The sequence below is a fragment of the Melozone crissalis genome, unplaced genomic scaffold, assembly GCF_028551555.1.
Source record: "Melozone crissalis strain CALT ecotype California unplaced genomic scaffold, PUWL_Pcris_2 ptg000061l_1, whole genome shotgun sequence".
Classification (NCBI taxonomy): domain Eukaryota; kingdom Metazoa; phylum Chordata; class Aves; order Passeriformes; family Passerellidae; genus Melozone; species Melozone crissalis.
This window is the reverse complement of record NW_026535839.1, coordinates 10855641-10875992: the sequence shown is the minus strand read 5'-3', so window position 1 is coordinate 10875992 and position 20352 is coordinate 10855641. Positions and strand designations below refer to the sequence as shown.

The window sequence follows — 20352 nt, the reverse complement described above, 5'->3', positions numbered from 1 at the left end:
GGACAGGAACTAGAACACTCCACGGGATAGACAGTGGCTCCCTCGTTGGGACAGGGGCTCGGCGCTGGATCCCGGGCGGCGCTGGATCCGGCGGGGAAGCGCGGGCGGGCGGGCGGCGGGGCGGGGCGGGCCCGGCAGCGGGGGAGCCGCGCCCCCCGAGCCGCTGGTGCTACAACAGCGTGATTTCCCCGAAGTGATGCCGCGGCGGCCGCCAATGACGGGCGCGTCCACCCCTGGCGGCGGCGCGGATTGGCCGGGCGGCGGCCGGGCCCGGGCGCGGGGAATCCCGGAGCCGCCGCGTTATACCCGCGGGCGCGGCCCGCGGCTGCCAGAGCCGGGCGGCGGGCGGAGGGTGCGTGTCGGCCGGAGAGCCGCAGCTCGGCACTGCAGGGCGCAGCAGGTGGGTCCTGCTCCAACCTATCCCATCTTATCCCATCTACCCTTTCCCATCCTATCCTATGCTATCTACCCTATCCCATCCTGTCCCATCCCATCTCATCCTACCCTATCCCATCCGCCGTTAGCCCCCGCTGTGCGCAGCACGGAGGCTCCAGGGGAAGGCAGGCGCCCCGCAGGGTCCCCGGGAGCGGTGCCAGGGGCTCGGCGCCGCTGAGCTCCGCTGCTCGAGAGGCGGCAGCGCCGGCCCCAGCGAGCGGAGCAGTTGTGGAGGCGGAGCGGGGGCACTGCCCCGCAGCCGGCGGGGTGGGCACCGCGCATCCTCCTGCGGGCAGCACAAGCCCCGGGCACAGGCTGGGCCGGGCCGGGCTGTCCGTGCGGAGCCGCGGGGCCGGGCTCGGCTCCTCTCGGCCGCTGAGCCCTGGCGGAGCGGAGCCGAGCGGAGCGGGCGGCCCGAGCCCCGCTGCTCGGAGCAGATCTTGGTAATACCCTGGCCCGGGGCGGGCACTCTCCGCGACTCCGCCAAGCGGGTTGCTGGTGAAAGTTAGAAACGCGATCTTGGGGCTATCTTGGGCCGTGTGTCTTGGGAAAACACCGCAAACAGGAAATTATTTGTGCGAAGGAAGCGCCGGGAGGGCCGCTGCTCGCGGCGCTGCTCGGGACGGGTCGCGGTGGGACTGGGGATCCCCACCTGCAGCAGCACCGCTGCCCCTGCCTTGCGCAACTTAATTAATAATAAACTTTTTAGGAGAGGATTTTGCAGTCGGTGCCGCTCCGTGGCTGTGGAGCGGGGGGACTCTCGCACCCTGTGGCGGTGCTGGCGGGACCCAGAACGGGCTCGGAACCGGTCCCAGCCGAGCTCCCCACGCAGCACGGGCTGAGCTCCCACTGCTGCCATCGGCCCCCTCCGCCGAATTCCAAACCTGAGCCCTGCTTTGGAGCCGAGCCAGGCGGAGCAGGAAGCGCTTCCCTCCAGGAGAGGCTGAGAGGCACTGAGCGAGTTTAGACTCTGAAAAGTGGCTCTGGGTAGCGCCGTGGTGATGCTGAGCACAGGCGGCATGGGAGGGGCGACGCTGCAGAGCGGTTAAGACTGCGATGAGAGTTTGTCTGACCTGTTTGTCACTCCTTGCACAGCCGACATGCCGGTGTCAAGAATGCGCATGAGGCCGTGGTTGGAAATGCAGATTGATTCCAATCAAATACCTGGACTGATATGGATTAACAAGGTGAGGTTGCTTTGTACTATCATCATTAATAGTACTACTTGTGTACCATTAATATTCCTTGTTCTTAAATGACACTAAACACGAGTCAAGATCATAAAGGAAAAGACATGGAGAAAACCTGCCAGCATTATGCTTAAAAAGCGACAGCTTTTGTTTGCAGAAAAGATAGCTCTGCTTGGTACACAGTGGAGTAGTTCCATTTTTCCCTCAGAAAATTCCCAGGGGGGGAATGATAAATTGCAATGAAAACATTCTGGGTATGTTGGAGAACGAAGAAACCTTCAAAATCTCTTTTAACTCCTGCTGCTCATTGAGCCAAGTCACCTCCTGTTCCAGATAAGCAGCTGCTGTTACACTCCAGTTGCTTCCATTTTTAAGATCCTGCCTGGAAGAAATGTTGCATTTTTTGGTCTGTAAGGCATATCCCTGTTACCAGGGCGTAGCACAGGTCGAGATCACTGAGCTTATTGAACCAAGTCTCTGAAGTTTCCATATCCATCCCCAGAGGATATTTAAGCTACATTTTTTTTTTTGTAGGACTGATGCAGGATCTTATGGGCAACTTAAAAAAGGGGATTCTCTGACAAAGTGTATCTAGAAAAAATGCTTTAATTTAGGAAATACTAATAGGTTAGATGCAATGTATTGAAATGATTTGGAGATAAAATTATAATATTGCTCACTTCTACTGTACTGTAGTACCTTTGGGGTTTTTTCCCAATTTCAGAAATCATAAAAAGCCTTTAATGCCATGAACAAAATAGGTGGAACCATGGCTATTTAATTAAAATATAGATTAAATAGCCACTGTAGTTATATGCCAATAGTTATAATCCTCCTGCTCTAAAATACAGAGCAGGGGGTGTTAGAACATTTCTGAATTGCAACTGAGAACTCTGATTACATCCATTATTCCAAACTGGCACGTGACATTTCCTTTTTAATTCAAACCTCTATTGGTTAAATTTCAGGATAAGAGGATCTTCCAAATCCCATGGAAACATGCAGCTAAGCATGGCTGGGACATGGAGAAGGATGCCTGCCTTTTCAGGAGCTGGGCCATTCACACAGGTGGGTGCTGCCTTTGCATTCCCATCACTCACATGACTGGCTTGAGCAAGGCTTTCTTTTGCCTTGCCTTACACTGGTAGTTAGATTAACTACTAGTATGTGTGTCAGAAAGGAGAATGTTGGCATCTTTTCATGGGAAAAACCAGCACTGGGAAGTCTAAAATACACAACCCATCTCTTATTTATAGGAAGGTATAAAGAAGGTGAGAAAGATCCTGATCCAAAAACCTGGAAGGCAAATTTCCGCTGTGCCATGAATTCCCTGCCTGACATTGAAGAAGTGAAGGATAAAAGCATCAACAAGGGCTCCAGTGCTGTCAGGGTTTACAGGATGCTGCCACCCTTGACAAAGCACCAGAAGAAAGGTAAACCCTTGGCAACCCACTGCTTAAACAGCTCTTAAAGGTCCTGCTCTGTGTGAGCAGGGGGTGACTGACCTGTTGGTAGCACTGGTGCTTCTGGGCTTGCTCACTGGGCATTGCTGGGAACAGCTTGTACAAACAGTTCATTTTATCCCAAATTCCTTAAACATGCCCAAAGGCAGCATCAGGGGGTCAGGGGTCTGGCTGGTGGTGGCAGTAGCTCAGCTTGCTGAGCAGGTTTCAAGGCTGCAAGAGCTCACACTTGCCTAAAATGTGCAGCCCTTTCTCACATTTGTCTTATTTCACAGAAAGGAAGTCAAAGTCTTCAAGAGAGGCAAGAAACAAGAGCAAGAGAAAGGTATGTATGTGTCTGTAGAGGCAGCTTAAGAAGCTGGAGGTTTTGGTGGTTTTCTTTCTTAACTTTTTTTCATATGGGAACTTGCACGTTCTTAGACAAGTCTTTCATGCCTTACCCTTGTTTTCAGTGCTATGAAGAGACAAGGCTGAAAGAGTCAGCAGAAAGCTTAACCAACACTCCTCTGCCAGATGACCACAGCGGCTACACCATTCACGACTATGCAGGGCAGGAAGTGGAGGTGGAGAGCACAGCCATCACCTTAGGTGAGACAAAGGGTTCAGGGCTGAGCAGGGTGGAAAATGCCATTTGTGCTAAACCCGCGGTCCAAGATGAGTCCTGGGGCTGGGGCAGCTGCAGTGCCAGCCTGGCAGGGAGGAAAGAGGGGAGGAAGGAGGGCTGTCTGTCTGTCTGTCCTGTGAGTGCCAACCCTGGTGCCTCCCACAGACCTGTCCTCCTGCGAGGTGAGCGGCTCCCTGAGCGACTGGAGGCCACCAATGGAAGTGACCATGGCTGACAGCACCAACGACCTCTACCAGCTCCAGGTGTCTCCCCTGGCTTCCTCCTCAGAGGGTGAGTATTTCCTTTTTCCCAGCCCAGCCTTTCACTGCTCTGCTGGAGGCAAGGCAGCAGGATGAAGGAGTGCCTGGGCCAGCAGGAGAAACAAGAGCTACCTTGTAGAAAAAACAACCCCCACCTGATAGATTTGGGAATTTGGAGTTACCAAACCAACCAGGGTGCAGAAGGGAAGAGCTGGCACATGCCCACCTACCCATGGCTCTGAAATGCCTCTTGCTCCAGCAGAGATGGTGGAGGTAGCCATGCTAGCCACTGAAATAAATAATTAACGTGGATAGATCAGAGTGGTTCTTCACTGGGGGTGCAAATCATCTTCCTCCCATCACCCTCCACAACAAGTGGGCTCTGCTCTGTTGAGCCCTGGGGAGGCATCAGAGCTGGCTGGAGCCCTGCACCTCCACATGCAGTTGTTAAAGAGCATCAAAGATGAAGGGCTGTGAGGAGTCTGAGGTGAATAAAAAGTGGTCATGTTGTGTGACAAGAGAATATGAAGCAGGTTTTGTGGTGAAGAAGCAGAAGTATGAGGGCTAAAACTTGACATCTATGTTTTCTTCCCTTTTTTTTATGTGCTTACAAAACAGTCACAGACGAAGATGAAGAGGAAATAAATCAGGATCTTTTTAAGGTAAAAGCAGCTTTTCTGGTCAGAATAAAGTTGTCCAAAGTTGATGTTTGTACCAAGAAAGGGAAGCAGGTATCTGATCCAGTCTCATGTGAGCTGAACATACTCTTTCTTAATGAGGAAGCCTGAAAAATTAAAAATAGAAAGAAAGCTGCTTTGCAAACATGAACTGGAGAGGACACACCAATGGAAATATTTACCCTTCATGAGAAAGTCAGAGGAAGTTACTGAGTACTGCTAGGACTAGAGGTTCATAGAATCACAGAACCATTAATGTCCAATCATCAGCTCAGCACCACCACCATGTTCATTAAACCATGTGCTCAGGTGCCATATCATCACTTTTTGAACAATTCCAGGGATGATGAGTCCACCACTTCCCTGGACAGCCTGTTCCAATGCTTGACAATCCCTTCCATGAAAATTTCTTCCCTAATACCCAACATAAACTCCCCTTGGAACAACTTGAGGCCATTTCCTTGTTCTCAGGTTGTTGTATTAGGGTCTGCAATGATCCTCTGGACTTTTCAGTTTTGCCCTTCCCTCCACCTCTGACATGTTCAGCTCCTAATCTGCATTTCCAGACATGTCACGCTCATCCCACTGATAAGATAGGAAGAGATGAAAAGGTGCTCCAGCCCTTGCTGTTTTGCATGAACTTTTTTTTTTTTAACTGACAAAACAAGTTATATAAAACTTAGCATGAGAAAATAGAACTTGATCTTGTTGCTTACCTGTCTTCTGATTAATGGCAAGTAACCATTGCACCCACAGCAGGAAGGAGCAGTTTTTACCATCTCCTTGTTCCCTTGCAGCTGCTTGGACCGGCCCAGGACTGGCACAGCACCAGCATTGGGGGGAAAGGCTTTCTGACCAACGAGTCAGGCACCCAGAGCCTGTGCAGCACCTATGGCTACAGGGAGCAGGAAGGGGACATTGACACCACATCAGGTACAGCTCCTGGGCTGGCCCTGACAGTCAGGGCCACAGGGGGATGCTGCTAAGGCACGGACTGGGAGGCAGCAAAGGAAATGGTGGAATTCACCATCCTTGTGCTCTGAGATTCCCAAGCAGCCTGTTGGAAGGCTGTAAGGAATTTGTTGATAAAAAGGAAGAGTCAAAAACACCTCCAGTAAGCAAAGCCTGCAGATTTCAGGGTTGTACATGTGTAAGTTAGGTCAGCTTTCAGGAACTCCTTGGAATATAACTGTAGAATTCCCTCTAGCAATAGCTTAAATGAAACAGTTTAATAGAAAGTGTTTGATGTGTTTTAGGAAAAGAATAGTCTAAAGTATTTAGTCTCATCTGAGAAATCTTTCCATTTTTGATATTTATTTTTAATATATCTTTTTTTAATATATATTTTATATTTTTAATATATTTTTATATATTTTATCTTTTATCTTTATATTTTATCTTTATATTTTATATTTTTAATATATTTTGCTCTTGCTGCATTAATTCAGTGCCCATTCTTGGTTCCTTTTCTCTAGGAGAGATGGATTTCAGGTTCTATGACCAGAAAAACCTAGACCTCTCCTGGCTGGACACAGTGAGGCCAACCATGCAAGTCATTCCCTGTGGATTGTAAACCCTTGGCATCCTCCAACCACAAACTGCTCTTGGATCAAAGCTTCAACAAGTGTGGAGAGAATGGAAGAAATTTTTTGTTACTGACTGAAGGAGGAAAGTGGCTTTTGTATTCCGTTTAACTGCAGGCCTGGAAGGGGTGGCATGAGAACCACCATGATCAATGCTCACAAGGAGCCCATCTCACTGGCAGGACTCTGGTGCTCAAGGTGCTCAGCTGCAGCTCCCACCTCGCTGCTCTGGAGGTGAAGCTGCTGCTGGAGGTGTCACTGTGCCATGGAGCCTGGCCTGGTGGGGTGGCACAGGCCTGGGGAGCAGGTTACCATCCTCCCCCTGTGTGCTGGGATGAGCACTTTACCCACAGAGTGCTTGCAGGAGACACTGCAGACAAGTCTCTGACTGTTAGTTTTGATTGCTGCTTACCTGTGCAACACTGGTGACGTTGAGCTTAACTGTCATTACACTTCTGGAGAAAAATTAGGCTAATGGGCCATCTCTTCTTTGATTTACTCCATCACATAGTTCATCTTTCAGACCCTTCAACTCTGTAAATAGATCACTAAAATGTGAAGATTCAGTTTAGGCTTTGCTTCCACCTATCCATTCCCCAGGTGCACTCCTAGGATGCTCTCTCCATAGACATGCCCAGTCCCTTTCCCCAGAGGAGTTCAAGAGCTGCTGCATGGAACAATTTTGCACTGATAGGGGCAGAGCTCTTTATTTTTACCATGCCTTTTGTAGATTCCTTCTGGCACTCTGTGGGGATTCCTCCAGTACTGCACACAAGCTGTAACATCCCACAGATCCTCTGGATCAGCATATGCAGGCAAGTGCTGGATGGAAGAGGTTCTAATGTGTGTGTGTGTGTAATAGATAGGAATCAAATCACTAAGCTGGAAAAGATTATTTTTCATGTACATTTTATTTTTGTATATAAAGTGTTGTATAAAATGTTGTTTAATAAAATGTTTTATATATGACATGTTTACTTTTTCTCATGGAAGAGCTCTGAGGATGCATTCCAGCTTCCTTGAAAACACCCAAACAGATGCACTGTTGAGACAGTTGGAGGGGTTTTTTCATGACTCATGAAAGCACAAAGAATTTAGTTTGCTCTACCCCCCCCAGCCTCTTCCAAGTGCAGCTGGTGGGTGGAATCCCACATGGCAGGGAAGGGGAGCCCTGGTGCTGGTGGTTGGTTTGTGCTTGCCATCTTCTGCAGCTCAGACCTGAGGCAGAGCAAGGCTGTGCTGAAAAGTCCTGTACAGCAAGTCCTGCTGTGGGTGTTCTATCAGCAGAGCCCTGGCTTTGGTACCAGAGCATCAGTGAAGGCCTAGTTAAAGACCTCAGGTCTGCCTAAAAAGAGAGCACAGGCACAATCCAGAAGGCAAGGGGAAAGCAAGCTGGTTTTCCCCTGAATATTTGATACATTTGCTGTATTGCATGCTGTAAGGGTCTAACATCATTGCATCACGTGTGCCTTGACACAAGTGAGGCTGAGGCAGTGTGTGAGAGCCACAGGCACTGACTCTGCCTGGAAACCCCCTCTGCTGTGCTGGTTCTGGGGAAATAACTTCATTTTCTGGGCCAGAGCCAAGGAGAATATTGGGCTGCAGGAGAGGAAGACCCAGCCCAAGGGGCTGGAACAAAGAGGACATTTCCTACTGCCTTGGCACAGGCTTTGCTGCACTGACCTGCGGGGCAGGGACAGCTGAGAGCTCACTGAGGGAAGAGGGAAAAACTGAGTGCCAGGTCATGGGTCTCAAATTCAGCCCAGTGAGGTGCAGGGGCAGCCTGGGGAGGTCCCTTTGTCATGTGAATCATTAACCAGCCCTCCCTGGCAGCCCAGGAGGCACCTTGGGCAGAGAGCAGCTCCTGGTGAGCTCAGGCAGGCCCTGCAGGAGGCTGGGAGTGTGGCTGGGACCGTGCTGTCCCCCAGAGCTGCCACACTCCCTGCCTGAAGGTCCCTGTGTTGGGAATCCCCGAGCCCCTGGGCTGCCTTAAATCACACACACCTAAAATCCTGCAGGTCTAGAGCAGGAACATTTTGTGCACGAGCAAAGCAATCGCCCACCAGAGTCTCAGCCTCCCAGAGTTTAAAGTGAGCTGATAAAAGAGACAGAGAGCAACTTTTAACTTGGGCAGGCAGTGACAGGACAAGGGACATGGCTACAGACTGACACAGGGTAGGGTTGGACTGAATAGACCCTGGGAAGGAATTCCTGGCCCTGGAGGGTGCTGAGGCCCTGGCACAGGCTGCCCACAGCAGCTCTGGCTGCCCCATCCCTGGGAGTGCTCAAGGCCAGGCTGAGAGGGGCTTGGAGCAGCCTGGGATAATGAAAGGTGTCCAAGCCCATGGCAGGTTGGAGAAAAATGACTTTTAGGGTCCCTTCCAGCCCAAAGCATTTGATGATTGAATGATTCCATGACCAGGTTTGCGTCCTGGCCAGCTGCAGGAGCAGCTCCCAGCAGGGAAAGAACGTGGGGCTGCAGGCCCAGAGCCACCTCCAGCCCTGGGACAGGAGCCCAGCTCAGCACCAGCAGCACGAGGAGGAAATCAGGTTTGAGAGCCCTTGCAAGTTTACCACACGTGGGGGAGGGGGCAGGAGAGAGATGGGAAACTTTCTATGATGAAAGCATTGCTAAAAATAAGGTAGAGATTGGTTCACCCATTCATGCATTAAAAGGGGCATGCTTTTCACAAATATGTTTCTCCATATTTGCAAAAAAACCCCCAACCCCAGCATTGAAATGTTCATAGATAAAAGGTTCAATCCCCAAGTTTTGGGAATAGAATAAAGCAGCAGCAAGTGCCTCACAGCCAGGGACCAGAGACATGCTCCAAGACTATTTTACCAGCATGTTGGAAATGCTTTCCCTTGTTGCCTGCCAAGGTGCCTGCATGTCTGACTGCATGCTGGGTATTTTGCCAGTGAAAGTGGTGAAGTCCCAGGACAGAATTTGGTAGTTATTCAGCTATTGAAGCATCTGGATGGATAAATTCCACCCCAGATATACATTGTCAGTTTTGTTGTTTTGAACTCTTTGGGACAGGAAGATAAACACAGTGGTGCCCTCCAGCTCAGGAGTGGGAGACTTGGGACTGCTGTGCTGAGCTGGTGCCTGACTGCTCCTCCATCACCTCCAGGGCAGATGGGACTTGCAGAACCAACTAAAGAGACTTTCAGACCACCTGTACACACAGGAGCATCATCAGCTCCTTAGCATCAACTCCCTGCACAGGCTGTGTGACAGAAACAGTTTTAAACCCTGACTCTGGATTTCTCTGACCTTGCCTACCCTAATTGAGCTCTTCACAAACCCAGTAAACTCTTCATAAACCCAACTCTTATTTTGTTGGAATAAGAGCTGTTTTCACCTGTCCTATGCACACAGCTAAATTACCTGGGAAGTGTTCACATCACAGCAGAGCAGGTGTGGGAAGAGCTGCTCAGCCCTTTCAAACCCAGCCAGAGCAATAAAGGAAGGTTCCTATGGGCAGGGCTCAAAGGGCAAGAAGGTTCTTGTGCCATGAACCTTGCATGACAGAGAGAAAGATCTACAGGCAGTGCAGCTGTTGCAAAAATAAAGATAACTTCTCTGAGGTGGAAAACAAAAAGGAGTCGTTTAATCACTGGGCATTTAGGAAAAGAGCTACTGCTGCAGGCTTGAAAGGGTTTCCATCACTACCCCACCTTTACACCATCACTGGCTGCAGCTCATTTGTGAGCTTTGAAACCATTCAAAAACAAACTAAAACATCCCTTTATTTAGCTTTGGAGCCTTAGGCCATCAGCGGGACAAAACTTCCTGAAGTAGTGTCAGGCATAATCCCACATGCTGTATGCAGGGAAGCCCTGCAGCAGCCCAAGCACAGACCCTGCCCTGCAGCATCCTGCACTCAGCTGGAAGCAGCTGCTGCCTCGTGCCAGCAGAGGTTTCAGGGCTGCAGAGGCAGGATCTCACACATCTGGCAACTGAAGCTTTCCCCAAGGAAAACCTGAGATCTGTACACAAGGAGTTGTTGATTTGCCCCCAGTTTTTGTCCAAATGGGGTCTCAGTGAGAGGCTCAGCAGTGCCTGGGGAAGCCTCTGGCTCTTGGCTGCCCAGAGAGTGGCACCTCACATAGACTTTGCCTTCCAGGCAGCAGAAAGTCATCCTGCTCTTATCCTTTTTTTATTTGCTGAGATGACTGGATCCTGATAACCACACACATTTCCAGGTAGTCACATGATTTACAATATCACACCTGGCATAGATAGCAGTGCCACAGCTATGAATTTATAACTGCAAATACAGTGGGATATTTATTTGTGGTGCAAAGGCAAACTATTGCTTAGAAAGCAGCCAAATGTCTTGGACTACAAACACTTCTCTCTATTGAGGATCATTCCTCCTCTCCAGTTCCACAAGGGCCCAATTTTCCCCCATGTTTGTAAAAACACAACATGATAAAGACAGAAACTTCCTCAGGGCAAAAGCCTCTCTCAGAGGAGGAAAGAAATGTTATCTGTAGAAAAGTTAGTGTTAGAGCTTAGAGGGGGAAACATCTTTCCTAGAAAGGGAGATAGGGAGGAAAGTCACATTTTCATGGACCAGCTGTGTCTAACTTGTGTTTTCCCTTTCACCAATTGCTTCAGTCCACTGCCTGCACCCTCTCCCACCACAGGGCTGCACTTCAGTTGTTTTTTCTCCCACATTTTTCTATTCTCTTCAATATTTCTCTCACTGTTAACTCATCCCTGTTCCTCTCCAGCCCTTCTATGTGCAAAACCCCCCAAGGCAGTAATAAAAGCAACAAGAAAAGCAGCATGGTGGAACCAAGGTAACCCCAGGTACTTGCACTAATGTCATTCCCCACTAACCTTTGGTCTCATCTGTCCTGATAAGGTCAGGATGTGAATGCAGCCAGCGTGGTTCCCTGTCATGCACTCTGTCCTGGCACAGCTTCCCCAGAAAAAGGAGGAGCTGGAAAATGGGAAAACTTCCCATGGCCCCTTCCAAAGTTCCAACAAAAGCATGGCACACACCGCCATTAGCTGTGCTCTCACAAAGGCACATCAACCCAAGCCAGCAGAAGTCATAAATTGCCTAAAACTTAGAAAATCTGCTCATCCTGCTGGATTTGGCCACCAAGTAGATATGAGCAGAGATGTCACACACAGGATGAGGGACTCAGGGCTGCCAGACATGAACATTCCCAACCCACTGGCCATGGTGGAAGGGCAGTGCCAGATCACAGCATGACAGGAAGGTGGGAGATGGACAGGAGCCAGAGGGCTCAGGGATGAGCAGGGCCAGGGACTGGGCAAGGAGCAGATCAGGTGACCCATCCCACCAAAACCTCTGTGCCAGAAGCTACCAGGGTCTGTCTGCATCAGCACCAAGGCAGCTACCATCTGTTCTGCTGTGTGAGGCTGTGAATCTAACACAAACACATGGGTGAAACAGGCACTGGGGAACAGCAGGAGATACCCAGGAATAAGGGATCTGATCTGCAGGGGAAACAGGGCAGCAAAGCCAGCCTCTCTCCCTGCTTTCTGACAGCTGACACAAACAGTGCAGCTCTCCTCAGCCTTTTTAGCTTCAGAATGATCCCCTCCCTTCATTTTGCTCATGATTCATACAGAAACCTCACCAGGAGCCTTTGAAGAGCCTGGCAGTCAGCCCCAGCCAGCCTGACGTGTCAGGTGGGCTGGGGGGTGAGAAGCTGTCACAGCCCAGAGCTCACCAGGGTCCCCCAGCTCCAGCAGGGAGCAAAGGCTGAGCTGGTGCCCACCAGGCTGCCAGGGCACAGCCCCTGGGCCAGAACAGCAGCAGAACATGTTGGCTGAGCTGTGGGGACAGGCTGGGTGCTCAGTGACACAGATGAGCTCAGCACCTGTCCTGCAGTAATGGTGTCACACTTCAGCCAAGGACTCCTGCCTGTTGTGCTTGCTCTCCATCACACAGCACACTGTGGTCACAGCATCAAAACTGGGGCAAGCCAAGATGTGTCCAGCATCTTCTGGGGACCTTCCAGGGGAATTCAGTTTCAGCAGCACGGCACAACAGCCTGAGCACAAACAGCTGCCTGCCAGCCACAGGCAGAGGGAAGGACTTTGTTCTGTTTGTATGGATCAATGGCTGAAAACACAAAAACAAGGGAGTGGTAAAAGGGAGGTTCTCAAAGGGAGGAGGAAGGAGAAGGGACTGAGGAACTCTAGGCAACCAGAAAATAGCTGGAGGTTTTGCTCCTTTCAAAGCATGGGTGGTTTGGCATTGATAACAGAGAGAATGAAGGACAGCAAACAGCATAAGAATACTGGCCCTGGTTCAAATTGAATTGAGCACAAGCATTACACATATCAGCTATTAAATAACAAGAGCCAGGAGAAGCACAGCATATCCATTAAATATGCCCAGTTTCAATATCTCCATTGCAAGAATATGTTTCACTGAGTTTGTTCTTTCATCAGCTTAATATTACAAAGATTTCACCAACAGTGTTCAGGCAGCAGAAATTAACTGGGAAGGCAAGTCCAGACAGGTACAGCTTTGTTTTCACCATTTTTATTGTTGAAGAAAGCAGGGAGCAGAGTGGGAACTGTGCTAGCCTGTTCCAGCCTTGTGGAACAGGCTAGTTCTTAGGATATTTTTAACAATTCTGGAGGAATATGACATGGATTACTTGTAGCAATATTTAAAATCAGCAAGTGAACCATATTAGACATCTATATTTCACATAGAAATAATAATTCTGTTTTATTCCTACACAGGGCAATCCTTCACCATCAGCTTTGGAGGAGCATTACTGGGATTTCTCCTGCCTAGCCTGTTTCACCCCATGCATCTGTAACCCCCCAAAAGGCTTCCCACAGAGAAACATGAGGAGCTTTGCTGGAAGCACAGGCTGAGCCCCTCAGTCCCATCCCTAATGAAGAGCTCAGCTCACTTCCCCCCAGTATTTTACTCACATTAAACAGGTAACAAACATTCTACCTCATCAGCATGCTGAGAGAAGCAGCTCACCAAGGTGTTTGATTACGATGCACACACCTTTAGGTAATAGGAGCATTCATGGGTTATTTAAGAGGGGAACAGCCCTTGATCTGCTCACAGGTATGAGGAAGCCTTGAAATAACATTTTTTCTGGGTTCCATAGCAGGGTGACATCTCCTTGCACCAAGGAGTGAGTGCCAAGGAGCACAGCCAGGCTTGGTGGGTGTCCTGCCAAGGTGGTGTCTCCAGGGTCAGGAATGACTCTGCTCTGACAGCTTCTGCAGGGACTAAAATGTTCTGGAGAAAAGGAGGCTCAGGACAGATCCTCATTGCTCCCTACAGCTCCCTGACAGGAGGGTCCCAGGAGGGGATCAGCCTCTGCTCCCAGGCAGTCAGTGACAGGACAACAGGAAATGGCCTCAAGCTGAGCCAGGGGAGGTTTAGATTGGATATAAGGAACAATTTCTACATGGAAAATGCTGCCAAGCCCTGGAATGGTGTGGCCAGGGCAGCAGTGGAGTCACCACCCCTGGAGGGATTGAAAAGACATGTGGATGTGACACCTGGGGACACAGTTTAGTGCTGGGGGAATGGTTGGACTCCATGAGCTCAGAGGGTTTTCCAGCCTAAATGATTCTGGGATTCTGTAGCTACAGACCCACAGTGGGATGGAGGCAGGGGTCAGGGGAGCTGCACATGGCTGACATTTGACCATTCCCAGGGCCAAGGCTGGAGCACCAATGCTGTGCTACATAAACAGATTGCACGGAACCTTACAGATCCCAGTAGAGACAAATTTTCTGTATTTCAGGGGAACAGCTAACTGCCCTGGGGAAGGTCCTTCTTGTTTAGAGGAACAACTTGCTCCCTAAGCCATGTTTGGAGGCTGAGGGCTCAGGTTGGAGCAGAAGTTTCCCTGTTTTAGAAATGAGGAGGAATCTGTAGGAGCATTGGAAGCCACTGGGGTGGCAGGGGCTGCATTCTCACCTCCCACTGCCTCGGCTGGAAGGAGCCACCCCATCATCACCATGACCTGTTCACATGGCCTTTGGAAAGACAAGGAGGAAGATGCTGGTGCTCCAGTTTGTTTCTTTTTGCTTTCAGAGCAGGAGCTGGGGAGGGGTGAGTGTGATGCTGCCCTCAGCACAGGCTCTCCTCCCAGCAGAGGATGTGTGAGAAACCCACAGCTGCCCTCCCACACCCCATGGGCACAGCACCCCTCAGCGCAGACCCACTCCTACCACCAGCAAAGGGCCTGCAAGGGCTCATCTTCAACCCCTTCACAGAGCAACCCAGGGCAGCTGAGCCACCTTTGTGGCAGAGTTTCACAATGAACTTGCTGCGGTTCAGCAAACCTCAGGCACCTTGCATTTGGGGAATAGGAACCTCAGCCACTGAGATCTGCAGGATGTGAGCCCAGCTCTACAGGAAAATGAACTTGCTACAGTGATAAAACTCAATAAAAAACTCAAGAATTTGGTGCTCAGGACTCGTCCCCTGCTGCAGGCACCCCAAGCTCAGGAGTGCCGGCTGGGGTACCCCACTGTGTGCCATGGAGAGCCCAACATGGCTTTCTGCTCTGGAAAATAAACTCAGAAAATTGAGAAAAACTATGAGAAAGGCTCATGCTACACTTGATAACAACTTGCAGCCTCTTGCACCTCTGCTGAGCAAACCACCATTTCCTGAACTGAGGTGTCAGGCATGAAATATTTCACATGCTGGGGCAACCGTCACCGTCTGCTGAGCAACAAACAGAAGTGCAGCCTTTCCTGGTATTAATGCATAAATCAGGGTGTGTCCTGTGTGGCTGCTTGTGATTCTGTGATGAAAACTCGCTGTCTTCTTGGGGAGGCAGCAGCAAAAATGTTTGTGTGGCCAGTCTAAGTTTAGCCTAAATGACTTTCTAGCCAAGAGTTTCTGCAGTGTGCAGAGTGCTCACATGCTGCTGCAGCACTGCCAGAAGTATCTGTGGGCACCAGGTAAGGCCATGTCTGGAGAACTAAGAACATGCTTCCTTTTCCCCATTTATCCATGGATTTCTCCGTTCCTTCCACCTCCCATCTCACCAATGGGAAATGACTCAGCTGTATCTCATGGGCTCATAGCAGGCTGATCTCTGCAGAAGCATTTATTTTTGTTATTATCCCTCCAGGCACTCTTTGACTATCCCACCAATTCCAATGGGATTTTGGTCCATGCAGTTTTTTGGATAGATAGTTTTAGGACTTTGATTGAGTTTAGGGTGAGGAAGACGGTTGCAGTTATTACAGTGTATAGGTAGAAGTTGAGAAGGGTAAGCTTAGGGTTGTAGATGATAATGATTGCTATTCAGCCCAAAAGTGCCAGCAGCCAGGGTGTTCTGTGGCCACCAAGTCAGCTCCTGCTTGGCCCTGCAGCTCACCCAGCCTTTTCTCTTTAGGCCTCCACATGGATGTACACCAAGAGAAGCACACCCAAAAACGGGAGGAAGGGATTCTCCCCTCTACCCAGAACACAGCAGACCACACTAGAACAGTGTGCCCAGTTTTGTGTTCTTCCAATACAAGAAAGGCACTGACAAAATGGAGAAAAAAGCCCCAAAAGCCTGAAGCCACCAGCACAACCAGGGCACTGAGCCCTGGCTGAGGGAGGAGTTGTTCTGCTGCAGAAGGAGAGGTTTTGGGGGCTCATAACCCTCTCCTGCCAGGGGCTTACTGAGAGAGCAGAGCCAGGCTCTGCCCAGAGTGCATGGTAAGGGCACAAAAGAGAAGGGGGACAAGGGGTAAAAGCCAAAATAACAAGTTTAGCCAGGATATCAGGGGATGTTTCTTCCTGCAAAGTCAGCCAAAGAGTGGGACAGCTCATGGGAGATTTCCCAGATTGGAAACAGCTCAGGGCAACTTGGTCTGACCTAGCAGCTGACCACAGGTTGGATGCTGGAGTACAGCCCTCCTGAGGACCCTTCCCATTATCTTACAAGACTAATTCTGCCATGTTCTTCATACAGAAACCAGACCATTGCAGGTGGTGCACTCCACAGAAGCTCTCTGCTTTTCCCCTCCTGCTTAGAGCACTGATTTACCACCTGTTAATCATCTTCAATCAGCAGCCAGCTTCAGACCACACTTACAGAGGAGCTGTTCCTGGTTGATTTTGTTGTTTCAGTTAAGGTTTATGGTTAGCCTCCTGTTCTTCCCCTCCTGCCAGACACAGGAACACTGCTGTCAGTGTCTGTCCCCTCACTCATTGCACCTTTCTTCTCTGCACAATTCAATGGCATAAACCCCCCAGGTGAACCCACCCATATCAGCTCCAAAGGCAGAGGTGAATCCAACAGAATGTACGTGGCATTTCTACCTAAGCCTTCCACACCAGCTGTGGCATTCTGTACACTAAAGTGCTGGCTGGCTTAATATCTGCTTTAAAACCAAAAACCACCAAGGATTCTAAACTTATTATCCAAGGAAAGATGAAACATCAATAACAAATACTCCTCCCCCAAACCAGAAATAATGTACCAAAAGATCTGGCTGAACCAGAAGGAGGGAATTACCTTCCCAGGCTGCAGGAGGATGCAGAGGTCCCTCTGCTGCCCTGCTTCTGGCTCCATTGGGACACTGAGATGAGCAAAGCCATTGCTCCTGCAGAGCCCTGAAGAGCCCAGCCTGCTCTGGGCTCTGATCTCTCACAGCTGGGATCACAAGTGCTTTCAATTTCTCAGGAATTTATTTTCTCAAACGATCTAGATGCAAGAGCTAAAGCCCAAGAGGCCCCTTGCCCTCTGTAAAATGTGAAAAAGTTCTGTGAAGGCAATTTTAATGTTCATTATTGCTAGAATAAGCCACAGTAGACAATTCCTCATTTCCTACAGAAAAAGAGTGGAGGGTAATTGGCACAGATGAGTTAGGAAGCTGGTGCCTTGGAAGTTCCTCTTTTTTTGCATGATATTCCTATTCACACATGGCAGACATTGCCTTCTCATGCTCCATTGGAACACAGGAACAGGAAAAATAAGCCCAGAAAAAAAAGAATATGTGCAGTGAGAGACAGGGAAAGCTGGAAATATGGAAGAAACAAAAAGTAGAAAAGGAAAGTTGAGAATCAGCAGAATTTGGCTTCCACTATGAATGAACAAAAACCAAAAAATAAACCCAACCAAAACAAAAAGTTTCATTTTGAAAATGCAACACTTACTGTGCCAGAGACACATTTGTGCAGGTAGCTCCACCAGAATGCTTTCCTTGTTTTCCTCTGCTTTTCAGAGCACTCAGTACTGCTCCTAAATTATTTTGATTCATGCCAACCCATGAGGGCCCGCAGCACCCAGTGCATGGAAACCCCTGTTTTATCGATCTTCAGAGGGTAAAACAGAATTAAATCCAAGGGTGGCTGCAGCAGCTTAAAGCTACTTGCAGTTCAAACAAGATACAAACTTCCTTAGATGGAATTACCTGATCCAGAGTTATTAAAGCTACAGAGTCCAGGTTTACCTGCTCTCAATTCTTCCCCAGTGTCCCAGTAAATTAGTTTGGGGTCTTCTCTCCAGCCCCAGGATATTGGCAAACCAGTGCATCTGCATCTCCACTGTCAGAACTGCACTTCTGGTGTCTCTCCACCACTTCTATGCTTGGGTAACAAGCAATAAAAAATTCAAATTATATCAGAATACCTTTGCAGAGAGGAGCTGTTATGCTGCCAGCTCCCAGCCTGGCTCTGCTGCCCTTGGGAGGCTCCTGCTTCCAGATAAATGGATCTATTGGCTCCTTTCCCTTCCCCCTGTGCTAAATAACATCACTGCAAAGCCCTGGTGCTGGCAGGATGCAGCCACTGAGGAGTGCCCCGGGTCAATTGCACCATGGAAAACCCCAGCGCTGAGCTCAGCTGAAGAGCTGCAGCTGCTGCTTACAACACTCAAATGCAAATGGAAATAATAAAAACTTCCACAAAGTAAACAGCACCACACTGAAACATGCAAAAAATGCATTACAGCAGCTTTACAGCAGCTTTACTTCCTATTTATTTCCTTTTCCTTACAGCTCTGAAAATTATAGCTGCAGAGGTGCTTGGGGCTGCTGTGGACAGCTGCTCGTGATCAGGCTGCTGTGGGACTGGCTGGGTATTCAGGAGCCATGTGCCACACACCCTCCACTCCCACGGGATCATAATTTAGGGTGGAAAAGCCCTTTAAGAACTGTGGCCAGAGCCCTGCAGATAGCATGGTGCAAATGTCTTACTCTAGCTTGCATTGCTTGTAGTCATAAAAAAGGGAACAATTATGCAGAAAGGATAATAAGCACCCTTTTGAAGACAAGATGCAATAGGAACCTCAAAGATTCATTTAAAATAGCTCAGGTATGGCTATGTCCAAGGTTCAGGAATCCTTGACAAGAAACCTGGGAGAGGGCTTGGAGACCGTGAAAGAGGCAGCGTTAGGAAACAGGAACTGAAGCAGTATCTGATGGGAAAAGAGAAGTGACTGGGATATTTCTCAGCTGGTTTCACATCCAGGCATCTCCTTTCATGCACAGCCACTCCTGCTTCATAATGGGTGGGAAAGTGGGAGGTTGGAGCTAGACCACAGATTGCCCAGGGCATGGGGCTGATGGAAACATCATCATGTGGAGACTGATTTATGAGGCACTTCTTATTTAAGAGAGAATTTTTCCACCCAAGCAAAACCAGCAGGCTGCCAGCAGGGGTACTCCTGCTTGATATGGTTGTAGCATCTGCTTTACCTCCCACAAAATATGTGGTTGTGTGGGTTTATTTTAGAATAGCCAAATACCCAGGAGGGTTTATGTTTCTGCTTTCTCATATTTACATATAAATAAGCCACTTAAATATACTCCAGCACCACAACAGGCAGCAACCCCAGCTACACCCACAGAGACTGGGCCTGGTTTAATTTCTAACAATTCTGCCAAGCAGGTACTCCCCACTTCTTCCTACAGTTAATTGTGGTGATGAACTTCATTTAAAGACATGTTTGGAGAGGCTGTTTTATTGCAAGTGTTTCCTCAGTACCAATTCTTAACTCACATTTTCACCTGGCAGCTGCTTCATAGCAGCACAAATTGGTTTGGGCTGGAAGAGACCTCAAAGCCCATCTCATTCCAAAGCCCACCATGGGCAGGGACACCTCCCACTGGAGCAGGCTGATCCACAGCCCCATCCAGCCTGGCCTAGAACACTTCAGTGTCTCCCCTTCATTCCCATTCACTGAACACTGGCAGCTGCTGGGGGTCCTGTGCTCAGGGGCTAGGGGCTTCCCCCCAGAGCAGCTTTTTAGCTTCCATCAAAGAGAAACCTGGTGTCTCCAGAACCATGAGCTGATGCGAGATTTGCAGTGCAGGGGAGGAAAGCAGCACAGCTGGAAATGCAGGGGCATTTGGATAAATCACAGCAGAACCCATGGGATTGCCCCCACCGTGGGGTGCTGAGCATGACCTGAACGTGAGGGCTCTGTGTTGTGTCCCCATCTGAACACACACAACAAGGATGATGCAATTCACCACAGGTTCATTTTTCACAGTCTTTTATCAGAGTAATTTAGAAACATCAGCAGACTGGTGATGACTGAACTTACCCTCACCTTGAAGCAGCCTGGGAAATATTAACCACAAACATGAAATGAACATACCACAGCCACAGGGTTTTTGGTTGGTTTTTTTTTTTCTTCTTAGAGTTGGTTTTTTTTTTTTTAGCTCATAGCCATTATGACTTTTATAAGTACCTTTTATAAAGGTATTTGTAACACTGCAGAAAAGAAGAACTGAAAATTCCAGAGGTGCATTTTTTGGACTACAAAATGGGTTTCTTCCAGTTTACTATCTTAAATTTGACTTTTGCTGTATCCCAGTATAACACTCAGCTTGAAAAGAGCATATGTAAGCTATATCCTTGAAAGGAGTGTATGTCATAATGGCATAACTGAACCAGTGTTTTACATGTGCAAAGGAGAAATTACTCCTGCCAACATCTTTGAAGACACTCAAATACTAAAATAGGTGTTCTCCTTTTCCAAAACATGTTTTATTTAAATTCCTTTAAAACACACTTAATTTAATTTTCAGTGCAGCAGCCAAACAATCTCTAGATAATATCTGACTAGGGTATAGTACTCTATTTTTAGGATAATAAACCTATATGGAGATAGTTAAGTGAAGACCCAAACCCTGGCGTGAGAA

The 20352-nt window shown here is 48.8% G+C and overlaps 1 protein-coding gene across 2 annotated transcripts; it reads left to right on the top strand.

Annotated features, from left to right (window-relative positions):
- The first annotated feature begins 348 nt into the window (after nucleotides 1-348).
- Nucleotides 349-7107, top strand: IRF1 (interferon regulatory factor 1). 2 transcript variants are annotated; one of them, XM_054287993.1, is made up of 10 exons: nucleotides 349-400; nucleotides 1531-1622; nucleotides 2594-2693; nucleotides 2882-3058; nucleotides 3364-3413; nucleotides 3541-3676; nucleotides 3858-3983; nucleotides 4571-4614; nucleotides 5427-5562; nucleotides 6105-7107. In XM_054287993.1, the coding sequence occupies exons 2-10, from the start codon at nucleotides 1536-1538 to the stop codon at nucleotides 6200-6202; spliced, it is 954 nt and encodes a 317-aa protein (XP_054143968.1). In that variant the 5' UTR covers nucleotides 349-400; nucleotides 1531-1535; the 3' UTR covers nucleotides 6203-7107. The 2 variants fall into 2 exon arrangements, with proteins under 2 accessions (XP_054143968.1, XP_054143969.1); XM_054287994.1 differs by lacking the exon at nucleotides 4571-4614 and having other exon boundaries at nucleotides 6105-6192.
- The last annotated feature ends 13245 nt before the right edge of the window (nucleotides 7108-20352 follow it).

Excerpts from the sequence above, each read along its gene's own strand:
- IRF1 (XM_054287993.1), top strand. The coding sequence starts at position 1,536 with ATGCCGGTGTCAAGAATGCGCATGAGGCCGTGGTTGGAAATGCAGATT. Across the intron at positions 1,623-2,593 it reads GACTGATATGGATTAACAAG|GATAAGAGGATCTTCCAAAT; the intron begins GTGAGGTTGCTT and ends GTTAAATTTCAG. Across the intron at positions 3,984-4,570 it reads CCTGGCTTCCTCCTCAGAGG|TCACAGACGAAGATGAAGAG; the intron begins GTGAGTATTTCC and ends CTTACAAAACAG.